The sequence below is a fragment of the Lutra lutra genome, chromosome 17 (genome assembly GCF_902655055.1).
Source record: "Lutra lutra chromosome 17, mLutLut1.2, whole genome shotgun sequence".
In the NCBI taxonomy this organism is placed as follows: Eukaryota; Metazoa; Chordata; class Mammalia; order Carnivora; family Mustelidae; genus Lutra; species Lutra lutra.
The window spans coordinates 59,319,183-59,340,681 of record NC_062294.1 but is presented as its reverse complement, the minus strand read 5'-3'; the positions used below and the strand labels follow the sequence as shown (position 1 = coordinate 59,340,681).

Sequence of the window (21,499 nt, the reverse complement as noted above, 5' to 3'; positions counted from 1 at the left end):
TGCCACCGCCACGAGTCGCTCCAGCTGGGGGCACACACAGTGCCCCCCTGAGCGAAACCCCGGGCACGACGCCGTGCCGAGGTAACGGGGCTCCCAGGGAGCAGGTTCACATCCTGCAACTCCCTCCCCTACAAACTGCCGAGGCCGACTCACTCCCAGCTAGAAGGGCAGACACCCCAAGGGCTCCCGCCTCCCTCGGAGCCGCGCGTCGCGGCTCGGCAGCGGGACCGAGAAGGACCAGGCCCCTCCCACCTCCGCGGGACCACTCCGCTGCGACCCGAGCTGGAAAGGGCCCCGCCCAGAAGGTCTAAAGCAGTCAGGGCTGGAGTACCTGGCCGGCCCTTTCCAGAGTCCCCCCGCGGCCCCCGCTTCTGGGGGCCACTCCCGTCCCTCAGGGCACCCGTTTCTTGGCTCTTCACACCACGGAAGGGGCAGGGCTCTGGCGGGAAACCCGGGCGCAAGCCGACCCCGCACAAGGTCGGGGGAAGAGCCAGGCAGGGGAAGAAGGGGGGTGTCCAGACACATGGCCAAAGGACGGACGTGGAAGCGAGAGCCTCTCTACGCCCGGCCGGAGGCTGGAGAGGGAGGACACACCCCTCCCCGCACCGCCCAAGGGCCCCAGCGCTGCCTCCGAGCTCCCACCGCCCTAAAAACCCTCGAACGGGCCACCAGAGGCTGCGGCCCCCTGAGCGGATACACAAAGGGCAGGACTCATGACCCATGTCACCCACCAGGAAAGAGGCCTTCCGCGGCAAGCAAGGGCCCAGCCCGGACCTCCAAAGTTGGCTCAGCCAGTGGAGCCCCAGTAAGCCACCCTATCACCACGTGGGGGTGGTGCTGCGTGCCACACCACTTGCCCCGACAGCTGCCTCTGGGGTCACACACTAGTTCTCATTGCAGCCTCAGTATCTGGATTAAGGGCATAACTTGCTCCAACAACCCAGCACTCGGAGCGCGCCCCGCCCCCACGCTTGCCTAGCAACATCCCTCGCCAGAGCCCTATGTTGGTTCTTCCTGAAGGACATTTCAGTTGCTTCCAACCAAGTTTTGGCAGTTATAAATAAAGTTGTGGTAAACACTGGTGTGTGGGTTTCTGTGTGAACATAAGCTTCTTACTCATTTGGGTCAGTAATTTGTTGCTGATCTTGTGGTAAGAGCAGGTATTATTTTGAAAGACACTGCAATGAAGGGCAAGTATCCAAAATCCATAAAGAACTTATCAAACTCAACAACCGAAGAATCAGCCAGTCAAGAGATGGGCAGAAGACATGAACAGACATTTCTCCAAAGACATACAAATTGCCAAGAGACACGTGAAAAAGTGCTCAACATCACTCGGCATCAGGGAAATACAAATCAAAATCGCAATGAGATCCCACCTCACACCAGTCAGAATGGCTAAAATTAGCAAGTCAGGAAACAACAGATGCTGGGGAGGATACGGGGAAAGGGGAGCCTCCTACACTGTTGGGAATGCAAGTTGGTGCAGCCACTCTGGAAAATAGTGTGGAGGTTCCTCAAAAAGTTGAAAATAGGGACGCCTGGGTGGCTTAGTCAAGTGTCTGCCTTCGGCTCAGGTCATGATCCCTCTGCCTCCCACCCCTCTGCTTGTGCTCTCTCTGTTGAAAACAGAGCTACCCTACAACCCAGCAATCGCACTACTAGGTATTTACCTCAAAGATACAAATGTACTGATCCGAAGGGGCACCTGCACCGCAATGTCTATAGCAGCAAAGTCCATAATAGCCACTATGGAAAGAACCTAGATGTCCATCAACAGATGAATGAATAAAGAAGATGTGGACTACACAGCCAACAAAAAAATGAAATCTTCCCATTTTCAATGATGTGGGTGGATCTAGAGGGTATTATGCTAAGCGAAATAAGTCAATCAGAGAGGGACAATTGTCGTATCTCACTGATATGTGGAATTTAAGAAAACAGAGGATCATAGGTAAAGAGATGAAAAAATAAAACAAAATGAAACCAGAGAGGGAGACAAACCATAGGAGACCATTTATTTTTTAAGTTTTTAAAAAAATCTTACTTATTTGAGAGACAGCGAGAGTGAGAGCACGCGCGGATGAGAGGGGAGAAGTCAGAGAGAGAAGCAGATTCCCCGCTGAGCAGGGAGCCTGATGTGGGACTCTATCCCGGGACTCCAGAATCATGACCTGAGCCGAAGGCAGTTGCTTAACTGAGTGAGCCACCCAGGTGCCCAGGAGACTCTTAATCATAGGAAACAAGCTGAGGGTTCTTGAAGGGGAAGGAAGGAGGACGGGGTACCTGGGTGATGGACATTTATGGAGGGCATGTGATGTGATAAGCACTGGGTGTTATGTAAGACTGATGAATTACTGATCTCTACCTCCGAAACCAATAATATACTATATGTTAATTAACTGAATTTGAATTTAAAAAGGACACTGCAACTGTTCATATAATTTGTTAAGATGGTATCTGAGAGCACGTTTTCATACTGAAGAATCAAACCAATTCAGGAGGTAGAATTCCAAGATGCCAAAAAGGAAGATGTCGGGGCACCTGGGTGGCTCAGTGGGTTGAGCCTCTGCTTCGGCTCAGGTCATGGTCTCAGGGTCCTGGGATAGAGCCCCGCATTGGGCTAGCTGCTCATCAGGGAGCCTGCTTCCCCCACCCCCTCTGCCTGCCTCTCTGCCTACTTGTGATCTCTCTCTCTCTGTCAGATAAATAAAATCTTAAAAAAAAAAAAGGAAGATGTCATTGAGGGAAAACCATAAGTCAATTGTCTTAGGGTTGCAGCTGGGTCCGAGTACTACACTGACACAAGGCAGATTAACAGGAGAAAAGGGCACAAATTTATTATAACTTTCACAAGACATGGGAGCCCTCCTAAGGTAACAAGGACCCAAAGAAGTGGCAAGACCTAAACCCTTTTATTTTGGGCTGAACAGAGACATGGTTGTGGGAAAGTAAATAAGCTCCATGGAGAAACTAAAGGAAGATAAGCATTACTTTTATAACAAAGTCTACACAGAATTTCCTTATTCTGAGCTTCCTGTCCTCGACAAGAATGTCACTCTCTTTCTGGCACAGGGAGGACATTTTCCATGGAAAGGGTGGGATCTCCTGCTTCCAGGAAGGAAAGGGGAGAGGTCAGTGCACCCTCAGGCACCTGTGGTCTCAGGGGCTTTTTTTTTTTTTTTAAATCAATCGATATTCTTGTATCTTTATATCTCAGTCTTTCATTCCAGGTTTGGCTTCTGACAGGAGGAGGGACATATTTTCACGAAGGACACATTTTCCGTAAATGATGAGGTAGGCACAGAGAATCAGATGGGAACAGATTTGTTCATACTTTTGTCTCCTGTGGCAGGCGGATGATTCAGTTCCTGCCAGATGGGACTGCTTCATGATCAGGCAAAGTAGCAGGTGAAAAGAAGGGTAAATCGTGTTAGAAGAACATGGAGAAGGTTGGTTATAACCCAGAGCAACAATTTCACTGGAGGCAGATGAACTTAAATGATTTCCAAACCATGTTGATGGGAGAGTCAGTGCGCAGGCAACTTTGACTCGACAGCGCCACCACCTGGCTACTTGGGGATTTCATGTCCTGCCTTTTCGCACAGAGGAGGAGGAAGACGGACAAACACAGTTGACCTCCCATACATAGAACTTCCAAATGAAGGGAGGACACTCATTGGGCAAATAATGACTCTAAGAGTTGTTTGAACTCTAAAGGTTGTTTCAAAGAGCTAACACAACAAGGAGGATGCAAATGGACTTGCCATTGAATTGGATGCTCACGAGTGGCTAAAATGATAAATTGTATGTGATGTCTATTTTTACCACAATTTTTTAAAATTTATTTGATAGAGAGAGACAGTGAGAGAGGGAACACAAGCAGGGGGAGTGGGAGAGGGAGAAGCAGGCTTCCCGCTGAGCAGGGACCCTGACGTGGGGCTCAATCCCAGGACCCCGGGATCATGACCTGAGCTGAAGGCAGACGTTTAACCAACTGAGCCACCCTGGCACCCCTATTTTTACCACAATTTTAAAAACCAAAGCAACACCCTCCTCTTCTTGACATGGAGTAAGGGACTTCCAGGGTCTGAGAGAGAGGCTCATTGCCACTGTGAAAAACCAGGGTTCAGAAATTTGGAAAATTTTCTTCCTCTTGAGGTGAACAAAATTGTAAATGGCAGTAGGTGTAGTTCCTGTAATTCAAAAGGAAAGGCAGGGGAATTTTAACATTTAGAAGCCTACTCTGTCCACTTATCACAGCATTTACATTATAAATCATATGTAATTTCCTTGCAGGGATAGCACCAGAGCATCAAAACATTGAAGAGGACCAAAGCTATCATCAAATCTTCTGTCTGGGGGGGGGCACCAGGATGGTTCAGTGCTTGAGCGTCTGCCTTTGGCTCAGGTCGTGGTGCCAAGATCCTGGGATCCAGCCCCGCTTCAGGCTCCCTGCTCCGAGGGAAGCCTGCTTCTCCCTCTCCCAGTCCCCCTGCTTGTGTTCCTGCTCTATCTCTTTGTCAATAAGTAAAATCTTAAAAAAACAAAAACAAAAACCTTCCATCAGGGCCCAGGTGGGCAGAGTGTGAGTGACCCCAAGGATGTATGGAAAATTGGTGAGGAGGTGGGGCAGACTCTTTTGGTGTGTGTGTCTACATTCAGCAGGTGTAGGAAAAGAAAAATGCTGTTTCCTCTATTGCCCTTTTATGTTCTTGGCTGAGGTGCATGTAACAGAAAGATAGCTACGAGGGAGAGAGGACGTTTATTGCAGCATGCAGTGCACATCTCCAGGAGAAACCTAAACCAGAAGTAACTCAAAATGGTGGCTCTGAACTCCAGCTTCTATAGCATCAACAAATAACAATTAGGTTGTGGAGAAACGAGAGGAGAAAAAGCAGTTGTCTTAGGGTTCCCAGGTCGGCTTTTGCGAAAAGGTAAATACATGGGAGACTAATGTAGTAAAGTTTTGTGTATAGGTTTCTCTGGTGCTTTCTCTGTGCTGATAATAGTATCTTCTGTCTTCCTGTTCCAGAAAGAATGTCTTTTCTGTGGGAGTTTTATAGCCTTCTTTCAGGGAAAAAGGGAAGAGTCTCAATGTCCTTCTTGTGCCTGCTGTTTTGTGTCTTGAATTAAAAACAACCTATAGGGGCAACTGGGTGGCTCAGTGGGTTAAGCCTCTGCCTTAGGCTCAGGTCATGATCCCAGGGTCCTGGGATCGAGCCCCACATCGGACTCTCTGCTCAGCAGGGAGCCTGCTTCCTCCTCTCTCTCTGCCTGCTTCTCTGTGATCTCCATCTGTCAAATAAATAAATAAAATCTTTAAAAAAAAACTATATATGAAAGTGGCTTCTTTTGGGGTGAAATATTCTGGTTCCCTCCCTTCACAAGGAAAACTGAGCTCTCATTATTAAAACAAACATGTGTTCGTGCTTTTCTTCACTGATGTTGTGTAATTGGGCTAACGGCTCCATGGTGAGCATCCCCTACAGGTACAAGAGGCAAGGACAATGTCATCATGCCCCCAGACTCTCCCGAGACCAGAGCCACCCAAACCCTCCTGATACTGGTGTGCTCCTTTGTCACCTTCTCCCTTTCTTCCACCTTGGTACTTTACATGGGGCTATTGGATAATCCAAAATGTGGCTGATAAACACCATTGCACTTACGGAAACATGTTTCCCCACTTTTATCCCCTTTGTGCTCCTCAGGAACGACAACCCCTGTCTCCAGGTTGTTTCCCCCCTGCTGGGATAAAAAGATAATTTTTTCTAAAAGTTTCACAAGGTCTGGCAGTTTGTGTGGTCTGCAACATATTCATATGTCCATTCATCCATTATGTAGGGTTAAGTCTCCACCATGAAGCAAGACTTTTGGGTAATTCAGTGGTGCAATACATTTGACTGACAAGTGGCCCCAGTTCTTATTGGGGTTGAAATACACGGCGATGATCTTAGGACACACATTCTTCTTCAGTCTAGCCACCCTGAAATTGGGCTACACCATATGCTGAAGAACATCTTATACTTATGGCTGAACTTTGTCCCTGTCCTAGTGGACCAGCTAAGTGAGACACACGACAGAGGGAGAAACTGTCAAATCCTTAAAAATGTAAGCAATTTTATGTACATAAACCAATGTTTAAAAACACTTAAGGGGTGCCTGGGTAAGCTCAGTCAGTTCAGCGTCTGACTCTTGGATTTAGCTCAGGTCATGATCCCAGGATGGTGAGATCAAGCCCCACTGTCGGGCTCCAAGCTCAGTGGGGAGTCTGCTTTAGATTGCTGCCTTCTCCCTCTGCCCCCTCCCCCAGCTCGTGTTCACTCATGCTCCCTCTCAAATGAATCTTTTTATTTTTAGGTTTTTATTTATTTGACACAGAGACAGAGTACAAGTAGTCAGAGCAAGAGGCAGTTGGAGAGGGAGAAACAGGCTCTTTGCTGAGCCCCTGATGCAGGACTCGATCCCAGGACCCTGGGATCATGACCTGAGCCAAAGGCAGCTGATTAACCAACTGATCCACCCAGGCACCCCTCAAATAAATCGTTAACCCCACACTCTTGCAATTACACAAAAGCTCTGAGATCTCCTGTTTCTTACCTGGTGATCCAGGGGTCAAGCCATTATTCAAAATCACAATTTAGCAAATTTTTATTAGAAAAACAGCTTTGAGGATGGTTATGTTTAGCAACATAAAGAGCCAATCCCAGGGGCATCTGGGTTTTTCAGTTGGTTAAGCAGCTGCCTTTGGCTCAGGCCATGATCCCAGAGTTCTGGGATTGAGCCCTGCTCAGCAGGGAGTCTGCTTCTCCCTCTCCTTATGTCCCTGCTCCTTCTCTCTCTCCAATAAATAAAATCTTTAAAAAAGAGCCAACCCCATTTAAAGCATTAAATATTTACCATTCCTTTATGCTACCTTAGGGCAATAATTTTCTCTTACATTATCAATGTCCTTTGTAAAAGTTCCAAATGATTTTCAGTTCTTTCATTTTCATTTTTAAACATTAAAATTTCATTAATCTTGAAATATTTTTAAGTCAGGTCTACTGGACTCTTTCCAACCATGTTTTTGCATCTCTTGGCTCAATCAGAAGATAGACTGATTCCTAGAGAGTGTGTGCACAGGAGAAGAATCAATGACTTAGCAAACTTTTCTTTTTTTCCCCCTGGTATTTGGGAAGTCTTTTTTGACAATGCCACAGTTGTTTTTTTTTTTTTTTTTTTTTTTTTTTTAACATAACCAGGTGGAATGTCCATTTTTCAGGACTGTCTCTCCTCTAAAAGGAAGTTACAAACTCAAGGGACATGGAGGCATTTCAGCCAACTCCAGAATACTGTGGACTGAAAGAAAAGAAAGTTGGGCTAAAAATAGGACAAAGAGAGACACAGTTTAGGAGGATTCACCAATGAGGAAGGTTTAAGTTCATCATAAATTACCTAATGCCAGAGTTCCTAGGTGGCCCCTGAGATACTCTTCATTGGCAGGACAAAAAGGTAGTAAAATTCAGATTAATAAATGACCGCGTCTTTCGATACTTGGTATGGAGAGGCTCCAAAGCAGTTTACCCTCTAACTTGCCTCCCTGAAAGATGCTTAGATAAGATTATATTCTTTGTCAGATAATTGCCAAAATGTCCATAACCTAGGATGGAAAATGAAATGCAACAAGTAAACTTAACACTATTGCTAATAAATCCTTATAAAATCACTCAGACAAAATTATTTCAAATCAATTTACAACACAGTATTTTTGAGGAAGATGTCCAAGAGCTATGGAAACACACGAAGACCAATCAAATGAGAACACTCAAAGGCTGAATCGGGCTCTCTACTCAGTGGGGAGCCTGCTTCCCCCTATCTCTCTCTCTCTGCCTGCCTCTCTGCCTACTTGTGATCTCTGTCTGCCAAATAAATAAATAAATAAAATCTTAAAAAAAAATAAAAAGGTAAGACTTCAGGTGTGCCTTGATTGGGCAGCTGTAGGTGGGCTAAATAGAAGAGATGCATCCTACATGATTGGTTAGGGGTACATTTCTGGCCTTCTCTCATTGGTATTATGTTGCAAACAAGGACAAAAATGAAGAAATCTGTCCATTATTAATCACGTCCTGGCTCTTCAGTGCCATCGTTACTGGGGTCATCCTTTGGCATCCTGAATTGTTGCAAGATATAATGGTATGATTTCCTACAGGTTTCACTTCTAGATGGCTGGCATCTTGGGCTGGTTATACAGATTCATGGGTTGGTTACCAGAGACTGTGGGTCTGAGTTCTATCTTTCTATACGGTCTGGCCATTGTCCATTTCCATATTCTCTCACCTCCACCCTGGTCTTTCTCTCACTTCTGAGAAGTTGACCAATTTGGAGAAAATACAAAATTCAAATCTTCACTGCGTCAAGATTCATTTCATCTTCATAGTGGTACTGCGAGGCTGGCTTGACCTTTTTATTGTTATATCATCACTGTGATCATCCAGAACAGTGCAGTTGCATAGAGGCATTTGAGACTGGAAAACAGACCAGCATCATGGCCACTGTGACAAAAGCAAGCGCAATTCATAGTCCCTTGTCTGTTTCATGGATCCAAGGACAAGAAGTATTAGCAATGACACAGATTCCACCATGACTAGCCAACAAGAAATCTAGAGCATTGAGACTGTCTATCACTACTCGTGTCAATGAGTTGAGACAAATGTTTACTGTATACATCTAGGGCAGAAGTGGTGTCATTTAAAACTTCTGCCAAGGCTACTGATAGATTAGTCTTTTCTATTTGTATGATTCCCACTGATGGGAACACTACTCACATCGTTCACATAAAAAATGAGTCACTAATTCCCTCAGTGTGCTGAGTAGTAGAACAGACCTCATGTTGAAAATCACACTTGGATTGGATTTCCAAAATTGGTAATTTATATAACTAGGGTCTCTCATGTATGGACAAGTCTTTTTTTTTTTTTTTTTTTAATGGACAAGTCTTAAGATACTATTCTGAAAGTACCTGAGGTGTTAATCTGAATCCTGTGGGCCCTCACCACAAAGGAAGTGGTTATCTGTCACAGGCAGAGACATCTGGGAACAAAGAAGTCTATCTTGATATAAGGTCAGAACCTAGGGCTTACATGACTGGGTTACATTTTTGGATCTCTATCAAGACGGATACCGGGTCGGGTATTGGGCACATTGCCCTATGAAGATTATTGAAATCAAACTTAGGATCGCCTGAGGTCTGATCGATTGAAATAATCAGTTCTTTTTCTGGGAGAGAGGGACACTAGCAATGTCACACATTGATTTATGTAAGATCCATGTCCATGTGTGTGCAAGTGGAAATGCCATCTGCTGTAACTCCCTATGGTCTCATCTGATGCAACCTGCACAGCCCAGAGGTTTTATCAGGGTGGGCTGCAGAAGAATGGCGTATCCAGCAGTAAGTAAGATTGAGGGCAGTGGCTGCTGTAGGGATAATCGAATAAGGGTGCTAGACTGAGTATGTTCTGATGTAACCTAACCTTATAATATGAAGGAACAAACGAGTAAAAGGGCCATTAGTGGTAATGACAAGGGGTCTGCAGAAAATGAGAAGTGGAACAATTACAGGCAAGCAGATTAAAAAAACCAAACAGTAATTTCTTAAATGTCTTGCTCTGAGGTATTGAGTGGAAGCAGTTATCTGTTCCAAAGGTCTTGGGTCACCTGTCTGCTTTTGAAGATCAGCTTACAATCCTCAGTTTGAGGTCTTGGATGAGTAGCCTTAGCCTTCCAACTGCATGGAATTCTGGATTTCTTTAGTTGTGAACCATGAACCAGCGTGACCTTTTGGAATTTCACTGCTCTATTTGTTGCTAACAGCCCCTGATCGGTTCCTTCCCATAAGATTCAAGAGCAGTTACTCTCTGAGGTCTTCCAACAAATGGCATTTACTAGCTGAGAATCATGAAAAGGCTCTTTATTTTTTTAAAAGATTTTATTTATTTTATTTGACAGATAGAGATCACAAGGAGGCAGAGAGGCAGGCAGAGAAAGAGGGAGGAGGAAGCAGGCTCCCTGCTGAGCAGAGAGCCTGATGCGAGGCTTGATCCCAGGACCCTGGGATCATGACCTGAGCCGAAGGCAGAGGCTTTAACCCACTGAGCCACCCAGGCGCCCCATGAAAAGGCTCTTTAAAGCATGTTTTCAGAAGGCGCCCTTAATCAGTTAGTGATAGGACTGGGTATGGTACATGAGTCCCTGATAACATTTGCTATGTCTGCATATAGCAGAGCAGGACTAGTACTGGAAATGAAATCCCTAGACACATCATGAGTCTTCCACTTAGTAATTCATAGGAGGATAAATGAGTGAGTGGATGACATGGCCATAAGGCTAGAGAGAATACCTTTGGCCAGGGGAGCTCAAAGGTTTCTGAAAGTTCTGCTGATGTTAACAATGGCAGTGGTCAGTTCAACTTTCCTAGAGGATTGTTGAGTGATAAAATAGAGTTTATACAAAGTGTGACATGACCACTTAATGTAGATGTAAACAGTGGGATGACACAGGGTTGGAAACAAAATCAATCAGCTTTTCAGTGACTATAACAGCCGCAGCTTTTCAGCTAAGAAATGCTTTAACCCACTCTGCAAATGGACATACAATAAGTAAAACATATTCAAGTCCCATGGAGGGTAGAAGCTGGATAAAATCCATCTGAAGGTGTTCAAGGGGCCCTTGAGGTGTGGCCACCACTTATCCAGGGCCCCATGGTGATGTGTGCATGGTCCAAGCCGTGCAGTCCTTATTTGTCCCCCACTAGCTTGGGATTGTTCAGTAGGGATCAGAGCTTCAGGAAGAGCCAGGTGGGAACCTTACCTGCCCCCTCACTTCAACCTCAGCCCCTGCAAGGCCCGTCAGGTATAAACACCCCAATATTCACCCCAGTGGTCTTTTGCCCCCCTCTCCAAAGGCACTGCTGATCCCGCTCCCCACCCCTGAGGACAACTGTCACTCTTAAAAGTTCTCCATCTGAGCCCCCTTCCTGGGCCATGAGCTCTTTACATCCTCAAATAGCCCCAGAGGCGGTTCTGGTGATGATCTCCATTTTACATGGCTGGACGGCAAATTTCTTTGTGACCTCCAGTGAAAGGTGGGGATGGAGGAATCAATTCCAAGCCCATCTCTCCTTCTGGTCCCAACTACTCTACAGATTGTAATCACATCCTTCCTCTGACCCTAGGGTGCCCTGCAGACCCTCTCCTTCCCAGATGCTGAGGGCCCCCCTAAGATTTGCTAAGGCCACCATAACACATTACTTCAGACTGGGTGGCTTAAACAACAGAAGTGTATTTTCTCACAAATTTGGAGGCTAGATATGAGAGATCAGGGTGTCAGCAGCACTGAATTCTCCTGACACTTCTCTCCTTGGCTTGTGGGTGGGCATTTTCTTCTTGTCTTCACATGATCTTCCCTCTGTCTGTCTCCGTACCAATTTCCTCTCAATGACACTAGTCACAGTGGATTAGTGTCCACAGTATTGCCTTTATTTTACCTTTTTAAAAACCCTATTTCCAAACTCAGTGATATTCTGAGGTACTGGAGATTAGGACTTCAATATATCATTTTGGGAACATACAATTCAGCCCATAACTAACACATCTTTTCACAGGGAGCTATCAGGTAAGAGTTCTCATGAGAATGACCTCATTTAAACAGTCCCAAAATTGCAGCCCTGCAACTCAGGCATTGTGCTCTGAGGTATTAATACAAGAGAAATGAAACATATCCATATAAAGAATCGTAAATTTAAGAATCAAGTATCTATAATAACTGTTTGATAATGCCCCAAACCAGAAACAACTCAAATATCTGAAAAAGACGAGTAAATAAACAAATAGTGGTTAATCCACAGAACATTACATTTCTTGACAATATCAAAAGAATGAACTAAATACACAGGTCCATTGACAAATCTCAAAATAAATAATATACCACATAAGGACACATAGGGGAAAAAAACCCAAAACATTTTATTTTCAATCATGTAAAATTGCAGAAAATACATATTAATCTATTGTGGAAGAAAGTGAATCAATGTTTGCCTGGAGGGCAGAGAGAAAGACATAATAATTAAAGGGCACGAATGAATACGGGGTGATATATACGCACACTACTATGATTGTGATGATGGTTTCATGGGTTTATATGAATGTCAAAAATAATCAAATGAAACAGTGTAAATATGGACAATTTATTATTTATTAACTATTCTGAAAAGGCATTACAATATAAAAAAAGTTTTCAAAAAAAAGTTTGGCAAACCCCACCATATCCCTTGTAATGCCCTGGGATCAGCACCTTGCCTCAGTGGCAGCAATACAGGAAAGCAACGAAAGCCATGTCCACCTGAGTCATCGGGAAAGCAAGCTGTGTAAAGCCTGCACTGCTGGACTGAGATCCTCCTTCCTTCTATCTTTGTTTTCCTTCCTGTGTTGCAATGACCTTAAGGTGCACATTGCAGAGAAGCTACAGGAATCTGTAAAACTGTTAGACTTCTTTCTAGAGAGAGGGCGTGCAAGTGAGAGAATGTGGATGTGTGGGGACGCACAGGGAGAGGGGAGAGGATCCCAAGCAGGCTTCGCACTGAGGCTTGATCTGTACCCAGGACCTGATCTTGTAACCCTGAGATCCTCACCTGAGTCGAAACCAAGAATCGGACACTTAACCAACTGAGCCACCCAGGAACCCCCCATTAGATGATTTTTCTAAGGCCCTCAGCTACACAAGATTCATAGTTCAGAAGGATCTGAGAATTTCTGTACTGGCTCATCCTTCACAGCCATACTGACCGAACAACAGCAGGCAGCCTTTAAAAGAGGCACATTTTAACCAGTTTGTCGTGTTCTCTTGGCCTCTCTGTTAATCCACCATTTGTGTACAGTTATGATCCCCCTATCATTTTTCAGCCAGTGACACTACCACACAGAATTCTGGGCATCAGAGTACATCACTCCTTTGCAGAGCCTAGGAACATTTCCTGCACCAGTGCTGGGCACAATGCAGTATCCCCTGCAAACAAGAGAACAATACTATGTTGTCCCCAGAAGTAGCAGAGGTTGTTACAACTGCCCTCTTTTCAGGGCAAGTGCTGACACCACGAAACATCCTGCATCCAGGCTACAATCTAACCACAAAACCTTATAGAATCTTCTTAGAAGCCTTGGGCAACAATGCAAACAAGGGCCAAATTAGAGAGAAAACTACCATCCTTCCATCCCCTTGATGCACACAAAGATTGGGGCGACCATAGCACCTGTTTCTCCTGTCATTCTGAAACCACCCCATGAAGTGAATCTAATCCTTAAGATAAAGTTGTCTTACACAACAAGGCCTCTGTTATAACATAAACCAGAATACACAGGAAGGCTGTTCCTTGGTTGGTGAGTTGGAGGCTGCAAATTTCATCACAAGAGTCATCAGACCAATAATATCCCTAAAAAAGCTGACTTTTCAGGCCACCAGCAGATGGAGTCCTCTGGAACACAACGGAGGCATCCATGCCCTAACTAATCAGAGAGAAAAGAATGAGTACCCTGGCTTTTCACATTTACCCAGGGAATGGGAAAACACTAAGGTTTACTTTGCTGAACACGTCACTGTGCTTAATGACACAAATGCGGGCACCCACAGGGGAGAGGTGAACGGCTGCTGCTACAGAATCAACATAATAAAAACTCACATGGGTCTCAGCTGAAACATGCAACACAGTTCTACATACCTGGAATTTATTTTGCTGTCTGGATGTATGAGGCTCAATTTAGGCAGATGGTACCCTCAAAAGAGATCTCCTCGATGTTGTTATACTGAACAAGGAAATACATGTTGTACATATCTAAGTTGTACTTCCCATGTGTACTGTGTGGTAATCAATGAGGTAAGGGCTTCGGCTAATGGCTTTCTCACTCATATTTATAATGCCCAATCCACTATGAACTCTCTGGTGTCGAGTGAGGCCAGAGCTCTTACTGAAGGATTTCCCACATTGGTTACACTTATATGGCCTTTCTCCAGTATGAACTCTCCGATGGTCACTGAAGTTGGAGCTTCGCCTAAAGGACTTCCCACACTCACTGCACTCATATGGCCTTTCTCCAGTGTGAACTCTCTGGTGCTTAAGGAGTGCAGAGCTTTGGCTAAAAGATTTTCCACATTTGCTGCACTCATAAGGCCTTTCTCCAGTGTGAACTCTCAGATGGAGAACAAGACTGCAATTCTGGCTAAAAGATTTCCTACATTCACTGCACTCATAAGGCTTTGATCCCGTGTGGACTTTCTGGTGTTTTAAAAGACTGGAATTGTAGGTAAAGGATTTCCCACATTCACTGCACTCATAGGGCCGTTCTCCAGTATGAACGGTATGGTGCTGCAGGAGCGCAGAGCTTTGATTAAAGGACTTCCCACATTCACTGCACTCATAGGGCTTTTCTCCAGTGTGAATTCTCTGATGTTGAATGAGGTTGGATCTTTGACTGAAGGATTTGCCACATTCTCCACACTCAAATGGCCTTTCTCCAGTGTGAACCTTCCGATGGTTATTGAGGCTGTAGCTTTGGCTGAAAGATTTCCCACATTCACTGCACTCATAAGGCCTTTCTCCAGTATGAACTCTCCGATGCTGAAAGAGGTTGGAGCTCTGGCTAAAGGATTTTCCACATTCCCCACACTCATAAGGTCTTTCTCCTGTGTGAACTCTCTGGTGTTTAATAAGGCTAGAGTTATGGCTAAAAGATTTCCCACATTCACTGCACATGTAACATCTTTCTCGAGGGCGAACCCTCTGGTGTTGAACGAATGTATGCTTGTGGCTGAAAGCTTCTGTGCTGTCTCCCCAGCGGTGTTGAGTTTTTCCCATGTGGAAGGCCGCTCCACATTCAGTTCCATTGTTTGACTTCTCTCCAGAACCTGTGGCCTGTTGCTGGAGGGTTCCTGAGGTGGCCAAGAAGTCCTTCCCAATCTCCCCGCAGATAAAGGGCTTCCCTGACACCTGCAAGCTGCAGTTCTTGACCACTGAAGCTCTGCTTATGTGGTTTCCGAAGGGCTTTTCGCTCACGTGCTGCTTGAGCCGCTGCTGAAGGTTTTCACCAAAATAAAATCTTTTCCCATGTGTCCCACCAGTGTACAGTTTCTCACTGAATTGTGTTTCCTGGTGTTCAGCAGCATGAAAATTGTCTTTCAAGACCAGACCACACACCTCACAGGGGTTGGCCTTCTGGGGAAAAAGACCTGTCTTGGGAGTCCTGACCTGTGACACTCCTTCTACAGTAATGCTCTGCTCAGAACGTGCCTCCTCATCCTCTGCTCCATGCCAACAACCTGAAAGCAGGAAATGCTGGTGAAGTGCACGGTGACATTCGTGGGTAGGCAGCCACTACCCAGGTGTGTCTAACAAACCCAGAAACAAGTCCATGAGATTGTTTATAGGATAGGAGGTTTGAGTTCAGGCTGAGGCTGAGATGCTTAGCTGTACTGGGCCACTAATGATCACAAAATGCGGGCTCAGGGGCACTTGTGAGGTGAAATAAACACACTGAGGAGAGACAAGGTCTACATATAACTTTCAACCGGATATAGTCTGTCACATAGAAGGGTGTGTTCAGGCTCAGGAAAATTCGACAGTGAAAGAGAAACTGTGTGTGCAAGAATCTGTGTGCACCTCATGACACAACACACAGGAGCCAATGAGGAGGGTCCCCACATGAAGCAGTGATTAAAATGGTCAAGATGTGCAGTTCAGAGAGGTGCGGATTAGCCCTGGGTGGGAAGTAAGAGTACAAGTGATGACCAGCAGTTGACCAGTCACCTGAGTGTGAAGACTGGGGAAGGAAAGGCAGGTATGAAGTCTGGGGGCCACGGTCATTACCAACAAAAGACCAGTCACAAATAGGAAGTTTCTGGTATGATGTGCACACAGCCCTGACATCTTGCTCTCCCCTAGGTGTCACTGTTCGGAGCTGGGCTGTGAACCACAACGGACTCTCCACCACAACCCCGAGACGAGCAGCTATGTTGCCCATGGATGATCCAGGTGCTAATAAGGGGAAGACGGGAGAGATAAGGGGCCAGCACTGGCCAAGAACAGCTCAGCACATGCAGCGCACAGGAAAGAAAACGATTATAAAGACAACTTCCAAGGAGGATCTTGCAAGAACAGACGGTGGTCTACATAACCGTGATGGTCAGTGACGGCAATTTCTGGCCCAAGAAGGGATAAGGAAATGTCAGCTGGAGGAAGAAAGTGGAACCTGGGATACTCGGGTGCTTTGTAACTGGAAGTCACCTGCCAGAGAGAGGGCAGCAAAGTGGGATCCACTGGGCTGACTGGAACACTCCTGACCCTGGTTCCTTCCCTGGGAGGCTTGGGAGTTGCAGGTGTTGGGGCTACTCAAGGAGTAGGCAATGCACATACCTCAGCCCAGCCAATAACACTGCCATTCAAGGAAGTGGAGAAGGAAGCAGAGACCACAATCCTGATGAGAGGATAGACCAACCCTTGGGGAAAAAGGGAAACGGAAAGACTAGCTCAGGGGACAGAGGCAGGTATGAGGACCTTACCCAGGGAGGTTATAAGCGCCAAGTTCTCCAGCATCACATCCTGGTACAGGTGTCTCTGAGCCTCATCAAGAAGATCCCATTCCTCCCAGGAGAAGGACACGGCAATGTCCTCAAAGGTCACAATACCCTGGCAAGATGGAGACAGATGAAACCATAAACAGCCTCTCCCTCAAAGGTGACAATCCAATCCCTCCACATCTACCCCTCACCCATCCTTTCCTAAGCATCCAACACAGAAGAGAAACCAGGCCCTAGCACCAGTGGTGCCACTGTCTCCTCACAGGCCCACTGATCACGGGCACCACCCATGAGAAAGACGAGGCAGGTGGATAACAAGGTACCAAACGAGGGTCTGGCACAGAGGCATTCACCCATTTCTGCTACACAATTCACCTAGTATGGACAAGCCACCCAGCTCTCAAGTCCAGGGCCCTGGGGCATCAGGCACACTCCCTCCACAAGTATACGTCATTCCTTAGATGGTACATCCCCATGTTGCAGACACTGTCACCTGCCCGTGGCTGCCACCAGCTTATTGCCCTGCAGACTTTAGGCAACTCTCTGGCCTTACAGTTATAGATGACTTTATTTCAATCACCTCCTCTTCACCCCACGGTGAAGAAGGGACTGTGTGCTAGGGTGACAGGGATGGCCAAACACAGAACACCTAACACTGGCCACCTGAGATCGAGAGCACTTTTCTAACCATATATATTCACAGCGTGGGAGAGAAGGACACCACACGCCACACTGGGCCACACGGGGTGGCAGTCTGGGAAAGAGTTAACAGCTGGTGGTTGTGAGATCCAAGCTTTGTAATATCGACACAAAGAGGTACCCGTTTCCCCTGGGAGGATACCACTGACTTATCTGAGTAACTCCACAGGCAGTTAAGGAGCTGAAACCAACTAAAGAGGGATAGGCCCCTGAGCCCCTTGATAAAAACAGTATTTGGTTAGATCTTAGTTCTGAGGGAAGAGTGGGGAGAAGCAGCACTCTGGCCACCTGAGCCCCTCAGGGTTTTCAGACATCAGTGCCACACATAATATCGGGTCTTGGTTTTAGACCTTGCACCACAACCTGACCACAGCATCCACAGGAGGCTCTGCAAATTCAAATGGGATTGAATGTGACCAATGACTTCCCAAGACTCCCACAAGCCTTCACAGCCCCAAATCCTCCCATGAAGCCTTCACTGCTCGGGTCTGTTCCTTGCTTCAGACGTATGGATCTCAGACACCCACAGCCCTATTCCACGAGGTGCTGCACTGCCATCCCCAAAGCAGTCACAATCTTCCTCTGCCCACCTAACCCTCATTCAAAGCCCAGCTCCACTGATAGTTCACCCCAGGCCTTAATGACCCTCACAAATGACCACATTTGCCCTTGACCTTATCTTCCTGGCTGAACGAAACAGCCCAGGCCCCAACAAAGCCCTCACAAAATCCTGGTGAGTGCACAGAGCGGTGCAGAGACCCACTCTGGTCCGCATGACATCTCGCCTTGGTTGTCCCTTGCCTCTGTGTTTACCTCATTAGCATCCACTCTTGTGTTGGAAGCTTGGCCACCTGCCAGACCTGTCCCTGACACACTCCTTTCAGGGCCATGTACCTGCTTCATTTGTGTTTGTGAAGCCTCTACCCATCAGCCGGGTACCCAGACAAGAGACCCAGTCCACAGTCCCCATCCTCCCCTGCCTGGTCCCCTATTAGCTTTATAATAATAACCTGAAGATTACCCCTCCTGATCGGGAACATCCTGAATCCTCCAACCTCAACCTTCCTCAGATTCCCACACTATGTATACAACTGCCCACATCATGCATCAAATTCAGTTGTCTCTGAAACACCCCAAACTCTCAATATACCTAAATCAAAGCTCCTAACACCCCTTCCCCATAGTGAATATTACTACCACATTCTTCATCTTAGATGATGGACCTTCCAGTCCTACAGCTGCTAAGACCTAAAACACTGGAGTCATCCCTGAGTCCTGTATTCACTCCTCCCTCATCAGAGAATCTAGTTGCCCATTTACTTATCTTTTTTTAAAAAGATTTTATTTATTTGACAGAGAGAGACACAGCGAAGAGAGGAAACACAAGCAGGGGGAGTAGAAGAGGGAGAAGCAGGCTTCCCGCCCAGCAGGGAGCAGGATGCAGGGCTCCATCCCAGCACCCTGGGATCATGACCTGAGTCAAGGCAGACACCCCCTAGTTGCCCATTTAAAACACGCATCCAGAATCCAACCACTTTTCCTAAGCCACACCTCTAGTCCATTAACTCTCACCAGGACTTTGGCAGCAGCCTGCAGCCTGATCCTCCTTCCTCCTCCCTCTGTCTCGCTGTCTGTTCTACACTCGGCAGCCAGCCCGAGTCTGCTAAGACCTTAAGATCACTTTCTCCCTCTGAGTCACACCTCCCATCACCTCCAGAACACACACCAACCTCTCAGTCATTCCAGTCTTGACTCCCGCCCCCTGCTCTTTATTCCTACCTAAAAGGACGCCTGTGATTTTCTGAACACTCAGTCACCTGTAAACATATACGTATCTTGGAACAAGTTCCTAGTGCATCCGGGGATCATTTCTATATAACGCCTGAGATGGACTTAGGACCCCCTGTTTGGGATTTCCCTAGGGCCCCCAGACCCAGGCCTGGGGGAACGGCCCTTAAGCGCCCCAGGACATCATAATCCAAAGAATATGCGGGTGGTGGCCAGGGCCACCAGCCTGGTGGGCGGCTGAGACACCCCCCACCAGCCTGTGTAAGTTCCACAGCACCTCTGCCGCAATGCGAAACCGTGTAGAAAGGCTGGCAATGAAGGGACGGGTCCACGGCAGGGTTCGCTGGGCTCACGTCACCCGTACCTCAGGCGACCTCACGCGGCTGAGAGCTGTGCCTCAGTGCTGTGTCCCCTCTTGCCAACTGTGCCGCCTGAACTAAGATCCAACCTCCCAGGGCCTCAATGTCCTCTTCATTGCTCTCGGTCTGCTCTCCCTCTAAACCACCTTCGGGAAACTTTTAAATCCCAAATGGAGATCCGGCCCCTCTTTCGGCCAAAGTCCCCTTGGCGTCCAGAGTCCTCACGAAGGTACCGCACCTCGGCCCGCCAGTGCAGGCGTGGATCCGCCTGACGCTCTCTCCCCTGAGGGCAGAATCCTCCCCCCTCAGACCCCCTGCAGCCCCCGCCCCGGCAGCCCCTCAGCCGGGAGCCCGCTCCCGCACGCAGCCCGCAGGCGCTCACACACGCGCCCCCACCCACCGGCGCCTCCCTGTCCGGGACACCGGGGCCTGGGCCGCAGGGCCGCGAGCAGGCGCCCCGCGCTCGGGCCTTCGGGGTCTGGGTCGGGGGTCGGAGGGGAGGGCCGGGGGACGAGCACTTACCTCAGCCGGGTCCCTGGGCGCGGCCGCCGCCATCCGACTGGGTGGGCGGAGCGGACACCCCGGCCGACGGTCCCCGTCCCGGTCCCCGGCGCGGGGCAGCCCGGGCGGTGTCGCCTGCCGCGGACCCAACTGTGTGCGGCGGGGAACAGCGCCTCCCCTCGCGCCTTCTCGGTTAGTCACCTCGAACCTGAACCTACGCTTCAGAACATTAGCGGACGAACAGGCGTGAAAGAGGCAAAAAGACCGCCAGGGGGATGAGGACGGAAGTCCCGCCCCGACGTTAGGCGCACACGCAGAACGACTTTTCCTACCTTCATTGGTCAGAGGTGCAGTCCATCGATGCGCGATCTTCTGGGTAATGTAGTTCACAGACGCACAGGACGAGGACAAGACATTCCTATTGGCCTCTAGGAGGAAAGGGCACGTCTCCTTAAGCGCTCTGGAAATTGGGGTCTTCCGTCCCAGGCCAGAGGGGAAGTGGTGCCTGCAACTGATCACGCAGGTGTTTGTAGACATTATTACAGACCCCTTGATTCTCAGCGTGGTTCCAAAGCTAAAAATATTTCATATGATCCCAAAGGCTACAGATCCAAATGCACATATCATTCTATAGAGTCATTTAGATCCAAAATATGTCCCTGGAAGCAGAACCTCGTAAACGATGGCCTCGTAAATGATGACCATCCCACAAGTCAAATACACCCAGTAGCATTAGGGACAGTTTTGTTGGTCTGGACAAGGCAGAAATACTTTGTATAGGGCCATAACAGAGAAGATACAGGATGAATGTGAGGCCACCCTGAAGCAAGAGTTTAAAAAAAAAAAAATTGCACCCATAGAAAACATCTCTCTAATCTGATCATTAATTTTTGCATCCAATTCATTGAGCAATACTTTTATCTATTTAATATCTTACTTTATGTCCTAGCATAAACCCAGTTCCTTGTAGAAACCTAACATCCACCAAAAAAAGAATAACGTAATAAATGTTGTTTTGGAGGGCGACAATGGCTGCAGTGTTCCAAGATGGAGCATGTATACAAAGGCTGCTTTCCTTTTCCAAGGAATTGGGGTACTTAAAACCAGGATATCTCATTGTCTGGAAGTGATTATCATTTCTCTTGCAGGGACTGTTTTCCACAGGGAACCAGTATTACCGCAGAACTACAGTTGCAAATGCAAATTACAGAAAGCTATTACCAGTGGCTATGTGGTGATTCAGAGGTGGTGGAAGACAGAGGTTTGATGGAACATCAGTGGATGGGGGAAGAGTTAAGACCTCAGAGAAGATTTAGCAGTGATGTCTGAGAACAGGAATATTTAGGTTGAACACATGACCAGAATGGTCACTCTGATGAAAACATTGTGCAGTATCAGTGGAGGAAAGAAACAATGTAGACAGAGTAGACAGACTTATACAAATACACAGAGAAGCTGAGGCTTACTGTATGGTGTTATCCTTTTAGAATTGTGTCTGCACACGTGTGTGTCATTCTGTCTGGGTCCCGAATTCAAATTGGTTTCTAGAA

General features: G+C 47.1%; 1 protein-coding gene across 1 annotated transcript; it reads right to left on the bottom strand.

Moving 5' to 3' along the window:
- Nucleotides 1-10,175: 10,175 nt before the first annotated feature.
- LOC125089028 (zinc finger protein 211-like) lies at nucleotides 10,176-20,274 on the bottom strand. The gene is made up of 3 exons (XM_047710817.1): nucleotides 19,971-20,274; nucleotides 16,585-16,711; nucleotides 10,176-15,345 (listed from the first exon to the last, which is right to left on the bottom strand). The coding sequence occupies exons 1-3, from the start codon at nucleotides 20,001-20,003 to the stop codon at nucleotides 13,865-13,867; spliced, it is 1,641 nt and encodes a 546-aa protein (XP_047566773.1). The 5' UTR covers nucleotides 20,004-20,274; the 3' UTR covers nucleotides 10,176-13,864.
- Between the last annotated feature and the right edge of the window lie 1,225 nt (nucleotides 20,275-21,499).

Excerpts from the sequence above, each read along its gene's own strand:
- LOC125089028 (XM_047710817.1), bottom strand. The coding sequence starts at position 20,003 with ATGGCGGCGGCCGCGCCCAGGGACCCGGCTGAG. Across the intron at positions 16,712-19,970 it reads CGCCCAGGGACCCGGCTGAG|GGTATTGTGACCTTTGAGGA; the intron begins GTAAGTGCTCGT and ends CCATCTTGCCAG. Across the intron at positions 15,346-16,584 it reads GGCGCTTATAACCTCCCTGG|GTTGTTGGCATGGAGCAGAG; the intron begins GTAAGGTCCTCA and ends TCCTGCTTTCAG.